General features: G+C 40.3%; 1 protein-coding gene and 1 long non-coding RNA gene across 10 annotated transcripts; one reads left to right on the top strand and one right to left on the bottom strand.

Annotated features, from left to right (window-relative positions):
• Positions 1 to 490: 490 nt before the first annotated feature.
• Positions 491 to 7,185, bottom strand: LOC308506480. Of its 6 annotated transcripts, none has more exons than XR_013994722.1 (3): positions 6,927 to 7,185; positions 5,590 to 5,847; positions 491 to 1,445 (listed from the first exon to the last, which is right to left on the bottom strand). It is a non-coding gene; the product is annotated as an uncharacterized lncRNA (long non-coding RNA). The 6 variants fall into 6 exon arrangements; XR_013994723.1 differs by having other exon boundaries at positions 491 to 1,185; positions 6,927 to 7,142; XR_013994725.1 differs by lacking the exon at positions 6,927 to 7,185 and adding an exon at positions 6,260 to 6,337 and having other exon boundaries at positions 491 to 1,185.
• Positions 6,496 to 14,514, top strand: PDP1 (pyruvate dehydrogenase phosphatase catalytic subunit 1). 4 transcript variants are annotated; one of them, XM_081070069.1, is made up of 3 exons: positions 6,646 to 6,776; positions 7,395 to 7,429; positions 11,094 to 14,514. In XM_081070069.1, exons 2-3 carry the CDS (start codon positions 7,399 to 7,401, stop codon positions 12,749 to 12,751), a joined length of 1,689 nt encoding a protein of 562 aa, XP_080926195.1. In that variant the 5' UTR covers positions 6,646 to 6,776; positions 7,395 to 7,398; the 3' UTR covers positions 12,752 to 14,514. The 4 variants fall into 4 exon arrangements, with proteins under 4 accessions (XP_080926197.1, XP_080926195.1, XP_080926196.1 ...); XM_081070070.1 differs by lacking the exon at positions 6,646 to 6,776 and adding an exon at positions 6,822 to 6,910; XM_081070071.1 differs by lacking the exon at positions 7,395 to 7,429 and having other exon boundaries at positions 6,496 to 6,776.
• Positions 14,515 to 16,035: the final 1,521 nt, after the last annotated feature.

Raw genomic sequence — 16,035 nt, 5'->3', positions numbered from 1 at the left:
CCCAAACAGGACGCATGCCCATCGGATACCCAACAAAATCTTTACATTATTGAATACGTTCCCCAAATTAATTTTCAAAAAACCCTGAGGCCATCTTGTGGTTCCCAGCTGCTTCCTAATCCCTTCACCTTTCCCCTTATTCCCCCCCCTCCGCCCATCTAACAACTCTCGGTTTTTTCCTTGTGTCCCCAAAACTGTTTCTGATTAGTTCGTTCACATATTCTTTTCTTTAGATTCCGCATATAAGTGAGATCATATGGTACTTGTCTTTCTCTTTCTGACTTATTTCACGTAACATAATGTTCTCTAGATCCATCCATGTTGTTGCAAATGATAAGATTTCTTCTTTATGGCTGCGTAATACTCCATTGTATAAATGTACCACAGCTTCTTAATCCAGTCATCTACCGATGGGCATTTCGGTTGTTTCCATATCTTGGCTATTGTGTAAAGTGCTGCAATAAACATGAGTGCATACAGATTTTTTTTTAATTAATTAATTTATTAGTTTCAGGTGTACAAAACAAGGTAATACTTAGACGTTCATCATTTATATCCCTCATACTGTGAACCCCCTTCCCCCCATCCACTATCCCTCCGACCTCACACTGAAACATCACATTATATATATAAAATTATAGTTGGCATTCATTAATGTTTAGCTTCTGGTGTACAATGCCATGATCAGGTATCCACAGTATCCCTGAGGTGGTCTCCCAAATAGGACGCATGTCCATCGGATACCCAACAAAATCTTTACAACATTATAGAATACCTTCCCCAAATTAATTTTCAAAAAAACCCTGAGGCCATCTTGTGGTTACCAGCTGCTTCCAAATCCCTTCACCTTTCCCCTTATCCCCAACCCCCTCCCACACACCCATCTAACCACTCTCAGTTTTTTCTCTGCGTCCCCAAAACTGTCTCTGATTAGTTCATTCACATAGTCTTTTCTTTAGATTCCATATATAAGTGAGATCATATGGTACTTGTCTTTCTCTTTCTGACTTATTTCACTTAACATAATGTTCTCTAGATCCATCCATGTTGCTGCAAATGATAAGATTTCTTTCTTCTTTATGGCTGCGTAATACTCCATTGTATAAATGTACCACAGCTTCTTAATCCAGTCATCTACCGATGGGCATTTCGGTTGTTTCCATATCTTGGCTATTGTGTAAAGTGCTGCAATAAACATAGGAGTGCATACAGATTTTTGAATTGGAGTTTTGGATTTCTCCGGGTAGATGCCTAGGAGTGGAATTACTGGATCATAGGGTAGTTCCATTTTCAGATTCCTGAGATACCTCCATACTGTTTTCCATAGTGGCTGCACTAATCTGCAGTCCCACCAACAGTGCACTAGCGTTCCCTTTTCTCCACAACATTCCTCTTTAATTTCTGTCTTCTTTCTCTCTTTGAACGTTTATCTCTCCCATTGATAACTGCTTAAAAATAAAACATTTTAATCTAAACATAACTCTTAGCTCTAAACATATTGTTTTGTATCACATAATAACTATAAATATATTTATAATATTAATATTTATAACAAACTTTTACAGCATCAACTGGTTTTCCAGAAAAAACATAACCAAGCCCTGCAGCGTTCTGACAAGAGTGGTCATTCAGTGGTGATATTCTGAGCTGTGCAAAATTTACTGCTGGTCAAACACAATAAGCATGGGTGGAAATTCTACAATTATAAGGATATAGTTTTCCCTTAAATCCATAATGAAAAGGTGAAATTTTCTTTACTTCTTTCTTTAGTTCTTTATCAGAAAGCATTCACCTGTTGCAACAAGCCCTTTTTCATTTGAAATAAGTTCGTTCATTCCTTATTGAGCACCTATTTTGCATAGTGGTCATTATAACCTAATGCCTCAGAGTGCAGGGATAAATGGTTCTTCTACTTCCTACTTATGTAACCCTGGGCAAATTGCCTCATTGAGACTATTTCCTCGCCTGTGAAATGGATATAAGGATAACACCTACCTCATGAGTATTATGAGGATATTCTAAGGCAATGCACTTAGGTCAGGGGTGATATATAAAGTAAGCAATCACCACCTGTTAGTTCTCACTATATGCCAGGCCATAGGTTTATATTAGTGCATAAAAGAGACATGGTCTCTGCCCTTGACAAGCCTATATACTAGTAGTTAAAATGTAAGGGTAAGCAAAGAATTTTAGTTTTTAAGAAGTGCTCAAATCAGCAGCTATTATTTTTAAGTTCATGGTGTGTGTGTGTGTGGGGGGGGGAGGTTCTGCTGAAATCTCCAGTTTGGCATGACTTGCTTCAGAGGTGCCCATGACCTGGCACTTATTGTAAAAAGTGCTCTAATCCCATCCCAATGACTCGGTTCCCCTGAAGGCCTTCCACCTTTTATCCTCTGCATTCTGGGGGATCTATCTACAGAATTACACTGAAAAAAAAAAACTAACCTTGCCAACCTTGCAATACTCCCTAACCCATGCATGTCATCCTTAGCGTTTGGAGATACCCCCACTCTCAGGGATTTTTGAAATATGTGCCTTTCTCAGGTCAACAGACCTGCAGTCCTTACTGAAAGCACCTGAACCTCTAGTTAAGCTACTTCAGGTACCTGCTTTTCATTTTCTTTGTCATGTCAAATTAGTGCACAAAAACTTCCTGCCTACTAGCCAAGAGACTTGTCCCTAATGTTGCAAGAGAACAAAGCTTAATTTTTTCCCTCTTGAACATACTGTTATCTTATGAACTCTGATGATAACAGATTATTTTAAAATATTAAATGAGACAAATGTAAAAGCACTTATAAGAGCCTCTGATTCTTCACAAGAGATGAGTCAGAATACCTGTTGTTTCTTTCTTATAGATGATTTGCCATTTTCAGTGCAGAGGTGCAAATATGTTAGTTTCAAAGAAGCAACTCTCAACACTGGGATGGTAATAAAACAGGTACCTATCACTTAGGTACTTCATAATTACTTGCTGATTTCCTATTCAAGACCTGTAAGGCACTAGGAGCTAAAGAGGCTGCGGTAGGCCAGCCTCTCTTCCCTCTAATTGCTAATTTTGGCAAAGGCCACAATAAGTCACTAACCATCAGGTCAAAAGCATCTCAAACCCATATGCAGGTCTATTTTAAGCTTTCTGGCTGTCACCACTGAATCTCTGCTGGACCATCTCCATGTTGTCACAACTAACCTCCAATACCCCCAAGGGTTTATCACCCACTTACAAGACCACCAGGCCAAACTGGTTAAGCACTTGCTCATTTCCAGGTTTATTCTAGGGCAACAAAATGACTAAGTGTTAAGGGTCTCATTCAGGAACTGTCTTTGCATTTTTGTTATCACAGAAAGCATGTGTGTAGACAAAATAGGTATTTTGCACAATGCTTCCTTTGTATCTTACTATTTTTGAAGCTCCTTCCTCTCTCCTTGAATGCCTTTCTCTATAACAATCCTGGGTTGTTTCAGTGCTTTTCTGCACCTTCCAATGTTGAAGTGTTAACAGGTGTTCTGGTGGCTAAAACAGTCTGTGGGGTCAGAGCAGCAAACTCAAGAATTTGCCCCAGCCCTAGCCAGATGGCCATGTGATGACAAACAGCACTTTTGAACCAAGCCTACAGGGTAGCAAAACAGAGCTCCATCTAGAGATAGAAAGCAAGCCAGACAAGAGGGGAGACGAGGTTAAGATGTTAAAGAATCACATCCTGCCCCACCCCCTAGTGGTATTAGCAGTTCCTTTTCCTCTGCAGAAGGACTGGGACGTTTATATGTTACGGAATCATACAACTTTGCAGCTAAAGAACAAAACTTACACCTCTAAATGAGTGTTTCAAGGCTATTACTTTGAGGAGTCTTTACTCTGATTCCAGAAATACCTTGGCAATGCCTTCAACACTAATGACAAATTCTTTTGACTATATTTAGTGGTGACAAATACCAGTTATTTGAGGTGAGTGTTATTTTCAGAAACAGCCAGGTCATTCAGAACTAAGAATCACAAGGTAGAGGAATCAATCCTATTTTGGTATAAAAACCAAGGTGTTAGTTATAGTAAAACAAGTTGGAGTTTCCTGTGCAGATCCAAAAACAATTTGAAAAGATAATTTAAAAAGTGATCTGCATAATGGCAATTATTGGTGTGGAATAAGGTATATGCTACCAAGGTGACAACTTTGAAGAGGTCATTGATGTGGATGCCCAGTTGGCCCTCCGTAACCACCAGTTTCACATTCATGGATTCAACCTACCGTGGATTGAAACAGTATTTTCGATATGCAGTTGGGAATCTGCAGATGCAGAGGACCAACTGTATGCATTGTTCTATGCCATTTTACATAAGGGATTTGAGAATCCTTGGATTTTAGTATCTGGGCAAGCTAGAACCAATTCCCCAAGGACACCGAGGGATGACTCTATACATTCTGGAGTCTCATTAATCTATTTGCATGACCATTACGCAAAAGTTTATAGACAACAGACAAGTCTAGTATGAATCTCATTTTTGAGTCTACAAGCATAAACTCTTTAAAGTAGAAATCGCATTCTTAGCTTTAGTTAACATGTCTGCAGAGTAGGGGCTATGAGGTAGTGACAGTCCTTATGTAAAATAAACTGATACATAAAATAAACTGATACTGTAAGGTTCTAAGACTCTTACGTCTACTAATAATGCATTCGTGTCTAACTGTAGAACAGATTGCACTTGGGGATCTGGGTCTCCTACTCTCTAGAAGTCCTTAATCTAAACAGGCACACTGATCTGGACACACATTTATAATATTAATAATAGTTAATACTTATATAGCCCTTATTACTACCTGCTTTGTACTTGCTTAGCATGATATATATTTATATAAATTCACTTAATGAAACCCTTTTATTACTATTTTTATTCCTTTCTTCCATATGAGACAACAGTAAACTGCAGAGCTAGGATTGGAATCCTGGGAATCTGACTCCAGCTATGCTCTACCAGTATGGTATACCATCATATACTGCCTCAATACTGAGACAAAAGAAAACCAACCAGATACATAAATCAAGAGAAAAAAGAACAATTAAGAATACTTACAAATTTATGGAAAAATCATTTGAGAAGTAGGAAGGAGGGGGTAAAATGAGGCAGAGAGACCTGTGTAAACTGGGATGAAGGGACCTGTAAACTGGTCACATAGGGTGACCAGAAGAGTTCAATGGACAACCTGAGGATGGACAAAAAGGCTCTCCAATTTACTTAGAGACAAGAGGCAGCTAGAAAGATCTGGAGGTTATAAAGAGCCGGTTTCTGGCACTGTTTTCTATATAAAGTTCTTCCTTTAATACATAAAAATCAGGTAATGCAAGATAAACAAAACCTCCACAATACTATTAACATGACAGTTTTTATACCCAGCCCACATCACTTTGTGAACTTTATTGATTAGTAAGCAGATATGCTTAATAAATCCAAGTAAACTCACTGAAGCTTCTAGAATTCCTTAACAACGACTCAGTTCCTTTAAAGAGGGCCTATGTGTGGAAGAAGGCAAGTGAAGAAGCCCTTAAGATGTCTTCCCTTTAACTACAGAATTCCAGTGCCTCCCCAAACCTTACCTCATCTTACAGAAGTATAAGCTGAGTCTCATAAAGCGGAAACGACTTGCATTCCATCCTCTGACTCCAAGTCCAGTGCTCTTCTTACTTCTGCAAGCTGATTCTACCCTCTTACTTGTAACCATTCAGGGCAAACCACACAATACTTATTTCAAAGTCCTTCAGAGAACGAGAACGTGAGTACACACCTACTCAACAGGGTTAAGAATTCCTTCATTACAATTTCCTCTGGCTGCAGTTTAGAGCAGCTTCCTCTCCCTGTCCGGAAAAATGACAGAAATCATTCGGGTTAATGCTCCTAAAATCTGCAAAATATCAAAAAGAAAGAGACAACGGATACTCTCGGGATGTCGTGTCTTATATTCCCGGGTTGGGCGGCAGGGAATTTACTTTCCCATTGGGCAGGGTGCTGCCCCAGCAGCCTATTCCACCAAGCTTGAGCCCACCAGCGAGGCGCGGGGAAGGGTCGGCTGCCAGGCCTGCCACGGCCGGTCCCCCGCTGAGGTGCCAGGGATTCGCTGAAGCCCGCCTAGCGGGGAGCAGCGGGTTCCCGGGACCCCACGAGCGTGGGAATGCCGAGGCCAGCCCAGGTGCTTCCTCCCTTCCCCGCCAGCCCTGACACCCCAAACGGCCAGGCAGGTCGCGGACATCCAGTACAGAACAGCCCCACCTTACACCGCGCCTCTGGACGCTGTCACGTGAAGCGGGCCAGGGGAACCAATAGGCTGCGCGCGCGGAATGGAAGGGATTGTCTGACCCTCATGACGTCACAAAGCTGGCGGGGCGCGCCCCGCTCTTCCGCCCCTGCACACCGGCCACCGCCCGCTCTCTTCCTCCCCGCCCCCTCGCCGATGTGCAGCCAATCGGGAGGCGCGAAGCCCCAGGCCCGAACGCGCGGGCGGGGCAGGGTGGTGGCCAACCTAGGCGGGGACGCGGAGTGGGCCTGCCGGGGGCTGAGGGCTGCGCTCCGGGGAATTGCACCCGGCTGTGTGGGAGGGTTGCCACCGCGGCTGCCTCCACAGCGGGAAGAATCGCCGGGATCGTACTCTGTTCCCGGCCCCGAACCGCCCTGTCTGAATCCTCCTCCACCCTTGTGAGGGGGTGCTGGCGCGTGGGAGAGGCAGCCGCCGACGTGCGGAGGGCGAGCGGCGGCCAGGGCGGGGGAGGGACGAGCCTCGGAGCGCCAGGTGCGTGTGGGCCCGGAGTGGCAGTTCTGGGGGACGCCGCGGGCTCGCGGTGGGGACGTCCCCGTGTCCCTGTCAGCGCTGAGCGCGTGGTAGGGGTCCGCGGGAGGGAGAGCTCCCCGCCGTCTCTGCTCGGGGTACCTGCTTACACACCCAGCTGTCTGGGGTGACCCCACGGGCAGCCCGACGCGGGCCTCCCCTAGTCTGGACCGAAGCCGTCGCCGCGTGGGGCCGGGCGGGGCGGGCAGCGGACGTTGGATGCAGCGCGCCCGTGGGCTCGGCGCTCGGGCTGGATGGAGGGGGTGGTCTTGGGGCGCGCTTCTGTTCGTTTCTGGGCCCCCGCCGCCTCGGGCTGTGCCCTGCTTCTCCGGAGGGGTGGGTTGGTTGGTTGGTTTGGTTTCCTTTTTCTCCCCACCCCTTTCTCTCTCCGTCCTGTTCCCCCCTCCCAGCCCAGCCCCAGTCACCGGACTGGAGCGAGACCTTGCCCCTCCTCCGCTCCCGCCTCCCCCGCTGCCGCCTCCTCTAATGAGCATCTGCCTTGCTTTCAATGGGCCGGTGCTGCTGTCGCTGCTGCTGCCCGCGCGGGTTGTGGATGTTGTCGGCTCCGTATTGTGATGACAGGAGAATGTGTGTGTGTCCCGGGCCCAGACGAATTGGTAGGTATTCACTTAAAGACCTGCGTTGGGTATTCAGGAAGGATGGTGACTGATTCTTTGTGTGGATGGTTTTGGGTAGCTTGGCTTGGAACTAAGGCTTTCTGAACTGTGATAGCTTTGATGCCTTGGTGAGTGCAATTTTCTGGTGGGGACAAAGGAAACTAATGAACCAGGTGCTGGCTTGGGGCTTCGTGTCTTCTGAGGGAAACAGGTTTCTTCACTTATGTAGAGATAACAGGAGCTGTGAGGCTAGGTATTTCCAGAAAATGCTGAAAAAGTCGCAATGTCTTTATGCAGGGTGTTTAATGCAATCGGATTATATAAACTGAGGTTCTGACACATTTAATGACTAGTATAGCATTTTAAAAAATTTACACCCAAAGCTTTGCAGATCTAAAGAGCTACAAGAGTCAGTGCAGTTACAGCATTTTCTAATTAATTTGTTCCACGGGTTTATTGATGAAGTGGAATTATTTCTTGGCACGGGCTCTGCTGAGCACGTCAGTAAGTATGGGTCTCTTTCCTGTTTTGGGTTGCAGCGCATCTTTTCTTATTAGTCATTGGCAAAATCGGCCAGATCCTGATAGGATGCAGATGCGGCATGTAACATGGCTCAGTCTGGAGCATGGGATAGGAACTTTTCAGTGAAAACGTGGTAAAAAATGACTTGAAAATTTGACACTGCTCCAGTTTACCAACAACTGTACTATTTTGCAGTTCTTTGCCTAATCAAGAGCTTTCTACTTCATTCATTAGGCAAGCTGGTCAACAAAAGTTTTTGTTTGGGGTTTTTGTTGTTGTTGAATCACAGAATATTCAGAAAGATACTCAGTGTTTGCTCACTTATGGTTTCTGAAAACATTTGAAAGTACTTTTACTTCTAAGGGCATATGGTCTGATGGAGAGAATATATCAGTTGTACTGATGAAGGTAGAATGCTCATTACTTACAGAGCAGGGTTTTCATGAATTTCATCTTTCCTAAGAATGTCTTTTGAAGGCATGTTGGGAATTGGGGAATTGGGATTACAGTCTCAGTCCATAAGCTAAACTGAATAACTGAGAGATACAGTTGATAAAATTCACTCTCTGCTTTTTTGTTTTCAATCTCTAGAACTTTTGCTTTGAAGGAAAAGGTAGTATATTGTTTGAGTGCTTGCTGTTTGAATGTATGTATTATTCAAAGCATTTGCTGCATGAATCATTAGTTCTTTTGTCACAATATTTCATTCATTTTTCAATTAACTACAAAAGCAGAAAAAAATTCAAAACAAAGGCATTTAAAGAAAATGCTGCAGGTTTCCTGGGCCTGTTATTCCTTGATCAGACATCTTACAAGGAAACCTTGTTATGTTATACATCTATCAAACCCCTTCTTCCAGATACACACGTAGTACTTTGATTCAAATCTACATTCCATCAGAAACGCACTTTTTTCCCTGTAGGATTCTTAAATTTTAAAGTAAGCACAACTATAAACATATAAAGTTATGGAGAAAATGTCATTTCATTAGGATTGGCATCTGTTTACATTTTTAATAATAGAAAATTTTTATACAAGAACATGAAATGAGTTAGGTCTGCATGCATACCTAACAAGATATATGGTTTATGTCTGGAAACCAGTGTCATGTGGCTCAACATTTGAGTACATCTCCTGGCTCAGTAATATATATTTAACCTTGGATGACTTTCAGGTATTCAATTTGAAGTACTGTTATTTAAGTAGTTAGTCTTGGTAGATTCCTGTTCTGGAATTTCTATTTTTCATTGCTGCATTTCAGAATGCTTATTTAGTTATTGATCTTATTTCCAAAATTCTAATCATTACCTTTTATTACTTAATCTTGCCTTCAATTTTGTAGACAAATTCCTTCTTAAGTAATGCAGTTAAAATAATGGTACTTTTTATTACTTGCAAAAGGGGTTCTGTATAACTGGCTTATGTAGTGCTTATTTCAGAAGCAAACAGAGGTCAGTTATTTTTCAGTTTGGTTTTCTCTGCTCCCCCACATCCCGCTTATCACTTTTTCTCCAATTACTCTTCAAAAGAGGGTACACAAAAATAATGTAATATATAGCTAACACTTTATGATATTTGTAAATGTTATGTTCCTTAATAGTTCCATCATTAGAAAGGAATAGCTGATATAAGATTCAGTTGGTTTTATTTTCCTTATTTATTTTTTGTTTACTGCATTTATTTCCTTATTTAAAATGTTTGGAAAGCCTGTTTCTTTATTGGCCAGATGAACAGTTTGAGGCAATATCTCAAGAATTCAGGGGAAATATTATTGAGGAAGAAGGAAGATTTTTTTCTTGCATAAAATATCTGGGTTAATGGTAAACATTCATTAAATTTTCTAGATAAATGCCCAGCAAAATCTTTTCAGTGTCATATACTGAGTGATATGATTCAGTTATATTCATGATTATAATTGTGTACCGTATCCAGACCTTACACTATCAGACTGATATTTTGTTATTCTTTATTGCTTCCCAAGGGCAAATAGATAGTTTTTTTCTATTGTAAGAGAAAATATTTTATCTAGTAGTGAATTCTACTTGGGATCCATAGTAGATGATAATATTTCTATAGCTTTCCTTTATGGCTGATAAGCAGAAGAAAATACTAGCAAGTAAATTAAATTCCAGAACTGAGACTCTTTTATCTTACTAACAAAGTTTTGGAGTTGCTAGAATGCTTAAACTTTTTTATCATGAAGGACACAGTAAAATTAAACAATGAGTAAATGAAACCTGAATTATATTTCAAAGCCTCACTTCAACAAACACTTATAAAAGCACAGAATCCCAGTAGAGGGCTTAGATAGCATCTGTCCTGATGTGTTTACTTTCAGTTAAGGAAAGTGAGGCCCTAAGAGGTGAGCCAACTTATTCAGGATTAATTTGGCAAGTTGGTGGCAGACCTATATCCTCCTAAGTTCTCCAAATTGGTACAGTGGTCTTGAAAGCATTGTTTGCAAGACCATTCACTGAGGTGTAGGAAGGGGATATTGGAATTTCTCTTCACTCATTGTGTAAATTTTTTTGTGTATAATGAACATTATGTTAATACAGTAGTATGTGTGTATAACTTACAAATAGTTGTACAAAAAGTATAACTTACATATACTTATATTGGAGATGCATCCTAATACTTTTTTGGTGATAGCCATGTGTAATTAAATGCTAACAATGGATCACAGACATAGAAATAGGATCTTCACAAATGGGAGAAATTCCTGAGCAACATGGGACATCGAGGGCCTTTTTTAAAAATAGAGAGGGAAAAATAGAGAGGGAGAAGGGTGATTGGGCAGGTAGACTGCCATTGCATGATGTTATATAACATTCGTGTTCTCAGCTTTCCCCAGAAAGCTACTACACATTCTTTACAGTTTGTGCTACACAAAGAAATATGAAGAAAAGAGAAAAATAAAGCTGGACTAAAATTCAGTCCTGTCTCCATAAATGATTGGGAACTGTCCTGAGCAGAATATTCCCTGTAGAAATAGTGCATGATATGGGTATAACATATAGTGCCTCCTAGCACAGGGCTTAGCATGTAGTTTCACCTGCTAAATATTTGCTATAAAAAGCAAAGATAAGGTAATCTGAAATAAAACTTTTCTTTGTGTGTACCTGTGTAATTTGCGGTCTAGGGATCCCAGTCAGAAGTTCCAGCCTGCCTCTGTTTTCTGATGCCATGCCAGCACCAACTCAGCTGTTTTTTCCTCTGATCCGTAACTGTGAACTGAGCAGAATCTATGGCACTGCATGTTACTGCCACCACAAACATCTCTGCTGTTCATCTCCTTACGTTCCTCAGAGTCGCTTGAGATATACACCGCATCCGGCGTATGCTACCTTTTGCAGGCCGAAGGAGAACTGGTGGCAATACACCCAGGGAAGGAGATATGCCTCCACACCACAGAAATTTTATCTCACACCTCCACAAGTCAACAGTATCCTAAAAGCCAATGAATACAGTTTCAAAGTGCCAGAATTTGATGGCAAAAATGTCAGTTCTGTCCTTGGATTTGACAGCAATCAACTACCTGCAAATGCACCCATTGAGGACAGGAGAAGTGCAGCAACCTGCTTGCAGACAAGAGGGATGCTTTTAGGGGTTTTCGATGGCCATGCAGGCTGTGCTTGCTCCCAAGCAGTCAGTGAACGACTCTTTTATTATATTGCTGTCTCTTTGTTACCCCATGAGACTTTGCTAGAGATTGAAAATGCAGTGGAGAGTGGTCGGGCATTGCTACCCATACTCCAATGGCACAAGCACCCCAATGATTATTTCAGTAAGGAGGCATCCAAATTGTACTTCAACAGTTTGAGGACTTATTGGCAAGAGCTTATAGACCTTAACACTGGGGAGTCAGCTGATATTGATGTTAAGGAGGCTCTAATTAATGCTTTCAAGAGGCTTGATAATGACATCTCCTTGGAGGCTCAAGTTGGTGATCCAAATTCTTTCCTCAACTACCTGGTGCTTCGTGTGGCATTTTCTGGGGCCACTGCTTGTGTGGCCCATGTGGATGGTGTTGACCTTCATGTGGCCAATACTGGTGATAGCAGAGCCATGCTGGGTGTGCAGGAAGAGGACGGCTCTTGGTCAGCAGTCACTCTCTCTAATGATCACAATGCTCAAAATGAAAGAGAACTGGAACGACTGAAATTGGAACACCCAAAAAATGAGGCCAAGAGTGTGGTGAAACAGGATCGACTGCTTGGCTTGCTGATGCCTTTTAGGGCTTTTGGAGATGTAAAGTTCAAATGGAGCATTGACCTTCAAAAGAGAGTGATAGAATCTGGCCCCGACCAGTTGAATGATAATGAATATACCAAGTTTATCCCTCCTAATTATTACACACCTCCTTATCTCACTGCTGAGCCAGAGGTAATTTACCACCGATTAAGGCCACAAGATAAGTTTCTGGTGTTGGCTACTGATGGGTTGTGGGAGACAATGCACAGACAGGATGTGGTTAGGATTGTGGGTGAGTACCTCACAGGCATGCACCGCCAACAGCCAATAGCTGTTGGTGGCTACAAGGTGACTCTGGGACAGATGCATGGCCTTTTAACAGAAAGGAGAGCCAAAATGTCCTCGGTATTCGAGGATCAGAATGCAGCAACCCATCTTATTCGCCATGCTGTGGGCAACAACGAGTTTGGGACTGTTGATCACGAGCGTCTCTCCAAAATGCTGAGTCTTCCTGAAGAGCTTGCTCGGATGTACAGAGATGACATTACAATCATTGTAGTTCAGTTCAATTCTCATGTTGTAGGGGCATATCAAAACCAGGAATAATGAGTGCATTTTATCCTGGCAGTTCTCAAATGAAATAGGATTAAAGGGCAGATAGATTTTTAAAAGACACTAAAATCTAAACATTTCCAGTGGGTTATTCTAAGCATTTACCCATTTGATCTTCTAGCTAGTCAAGAACTCCAACTGACTTGGCAGCGGGGTGGTGGGATCAAGAGTCTTGTTCTGTCTGGCTTGGATCTCACAGCACCTGCACTTGAGGCAAGTCAGTTCCTTATTGCAGATGTCTTGTGACATTGGCTTCTTGTATCAGTCTGAGAAAATCAGGATGACCTGGCAAGTAGGATCTTAAATAGGCCAAAAGCAAGGACCTTGCTGGGCATATTCTCTTGGTAAAATGGAAGAAACATTACTGTTCATACCTGCAGGCCCCTTTCGTCACTAAGATTTCAATGTACATGAGAACATTTATTTATTGCATGATTTCCTAGATACACAATATATGCATTGTTTATATAAATTTATTTTAACCTGAAGTGGTTTCCAGATCCTGTAGTTTAAGCCATAAATGACCGAGAACCAAGCAATCCGCATTCGTGTTCATGATTATTTGGAATGCTTTTGAAATGGAAACAAAAACTACTACTTTCCCTACCCGATTACCTAATGTCATTGAAATGTTTTCTATTTTGCCACACACTTGAACACAATAAAGGTTTTTAGTTTTAATTACTCTTACATTGATGTTAAATAAAGAAAAAAATAAGTTTTTTAGTTTGTATTAATGAAAAGCTTTAAATTTGAAAAAAGAAATGTGTTCAACTATTATCATTGATAGCCACCAGCACGTCACTCTTATCGTGTAATTCCCAAAAGCTTGGCGTGCTGTAAGTGTGTGGGGTAGACTGCTGCTGGGAAATCATTTCTAATTTTTTAGTGATAATTTCATCATTTGGCATTTTAAGGACGACATATATAAAATAAATTTATATATCAGTTTGGGGAATAAGGTTTACCATCTGTTGAGACGGGGAAGGAAGTTTTTGTTTTTTCCCCAAGTGGACAGGTCAATTAAAATATTTGGTTTTAAAATTACTAAATGCTTTAAACATATTGTAGCTTATAAATAGAAATGCTAAGATATATACATGAGAAATTTTAAAAGGTAACTATTTTGCATGCCTGCTACTTAATAGAACACTTAGTAGTATCAAGTGTTATTTGCAGCAGTCTCTATAATTATATGCAGTCCCTTCTAATGCTGTTGTATCAAAGTAAATGAAAATATTCAAATTGGCTTTTTGGGAGCCTATTTGATATGCATCAAATGGCATTTTGTTCCTGTGTTAAATGGTGCTCTGTGTACAGCTGTGCATATATTTTCATCACTATTCTAGCGTCACTGTTAAAAGAAAGGCTATGACTATGTTTGATATTCATATAAATTGTAATGTAAAACATGATCAGCTTCTGTTTGTGTAATTAGTTGAGGGTTGTTTCTGTAGCATGTGAACTAGATGTTCAAGGACTCCCTCTGGACTGTGGACACTACAGCAATGTAGAACTGACTGCAAAACTTGTTCCGGTTGAAAAATAGGCTCACGAAGATTGTAGCTCAGAACATCAGATAATGTTTGTTTTCTGAGGTCTTCCCCACTACCTTTTTTTTTTTTTTTTTTGTCAGCTTGGAACTTTTCTTCCAGGCAGCATTTTGGAGGGGAAAAAGGCTGTACTATATATTGATTTCTAAATGTTTTGGCAGAGACTTCTTTTAATGAAATACACGTAGACTGTAGTAGCAATTAATACCCATTTTCAGACTACTATATGAATTTATTTTGAACACCACCACTGAAGAGTTCTATGATATATATATATATGTGTGTGTGTGTGTGTGTGTGAGTGATATATATATATATATATATATATATATATATATATATACATCACATATATAAAATAAAGTCTCATTTCTATATAGTACAGTCTATATAAATTTATAGTTTCCTGTGGTCACGATCAACAGTAAACCTAATTTTTACAATAGACCTTATTATTATTAACTTGGCCTGCAGTGTGAAAGCCGGCGTACTCTCTAGAATGAAAATGCAGTGTGGATTTCACATTGTTGAAATGAAAATAATTGGGTATTAGAAATCTGAATGTAAAAAAAAAAAAATCTGAATGTACAAATCATCTGAAAGCAGTTGTGATTTCATTGATTGGTTGTCACTGATGTTATATCTAGAATTAGAGTAAAGAATACATGTAAACTTTCGTTGTATTTAGCCTTTCTGAAACTTTTTTATTAAACTTTCTAATATGTGTTAACCCATATTTATATTTAATCAATGGCTCATGATATTTATAATACTCTATTAACTAGTTAAATGGAATGGTGGTATGGTTAACAGTACTTGGTAGGAAAACTGTGTTTTATAAAAGATGTATCTGTTTGAAGACATAAGAAAAGTTTACATATAACATAGAGAATGGTCAGAGAAATGCCCACAGTGAATTAAAGCTTATACCTGCTTTCTGAATGGCCTCTGTTGATTTTTTTAAAAAATTAAATTTATTGGGGTAACATTGGTTAACAACATGATATAATTTACAGGTATACAAGATTATAGTTAGACATCTGTGTGTGTACTCTATTGCATGCTCACTACCCAAAGTCACATTTCCTTCCTTTATCATATATTTGATCCTCTTTAACCACTTCGCTCTCCCCAAACTCCTATTCTCCTTTGGTAACCACCACTCTGTTTGTATGTGTTGATTTTTAATAATAGTAAGATTCATTAGATTCTTTCTATGGTGATAGTTTATACTTAACTTGAGGATCCAGTAGGTAAATAGCGCTTTTTAAAAAAAAAAAAAAAAAGGTTATTTTCATTTAATAAAATGCACAGATTTTAAAAATGTCATTTGAGATTTCGTAACCACAACCTCAATAAACATGTAAAACTTCCATTATTCCAGAAAATTCTCTCATGCTCCTTTCTAGTTAAATCTGTCCCCACATAACTATTAGTGTTGCTTGTTCATGAAATTCATAGAAATTATAATACGTATGTATGCTTTTATGACTGACTTGTTCAGTTTTTTGAGATTCTTTATGTTGAGTGATTTCATAGTCTCTGATTACCAAGTCACATTTCATAGTAAGAATATATCACAATTTATCTGTTGTTGATAGGCATCGTTAATCCCCGCCCCTACCAATCCCTTTTAAAGCTAACTTTTAGATTAGCAAGTCTCAGGAATACTATTTGGTTGAAGTGTAGCTTTAGCTTTAACTTTGCAAATACAGTTACAGGTGA

The sequence above is a fragment of the Rhinolophus hipposideros genome, assembly GCF_964194185.1.
Source record: "Rhinolophus hipposideros genome assembly, chromosome: 13".
NCBI classification, from domain to species: Eukaryota; Metazoa; Chordata; class Mammalia; order Chiroptera; family Rhinolophidae; genus Rhinolophus; species Rhinolophus hipposideros.
Note: the sequence above shows the minus strand (reverse complement) of the source record. Positions and strands in the feature narration are given on the sequence as shown.

What these genes read in the sequence shown, in the direction of transcription:
- PDP1 (XM_081070068.1), top strand. Translation starts at nt 7,321, where the DNA reads ATGGGCCGGTGCTGCTGTCGCTGCTGCTGCCCGCGCGGGTTGTGGATG. An exon ending in TCCCGGGCCCAGACGAATTG is followed by an intron (nt 7,430 to 11,093) that starts GTAGGTATTCAC and finishes TTTGCGGTCTAG; the next exon opens with GGATCCCAGTCAGAAGTTCC.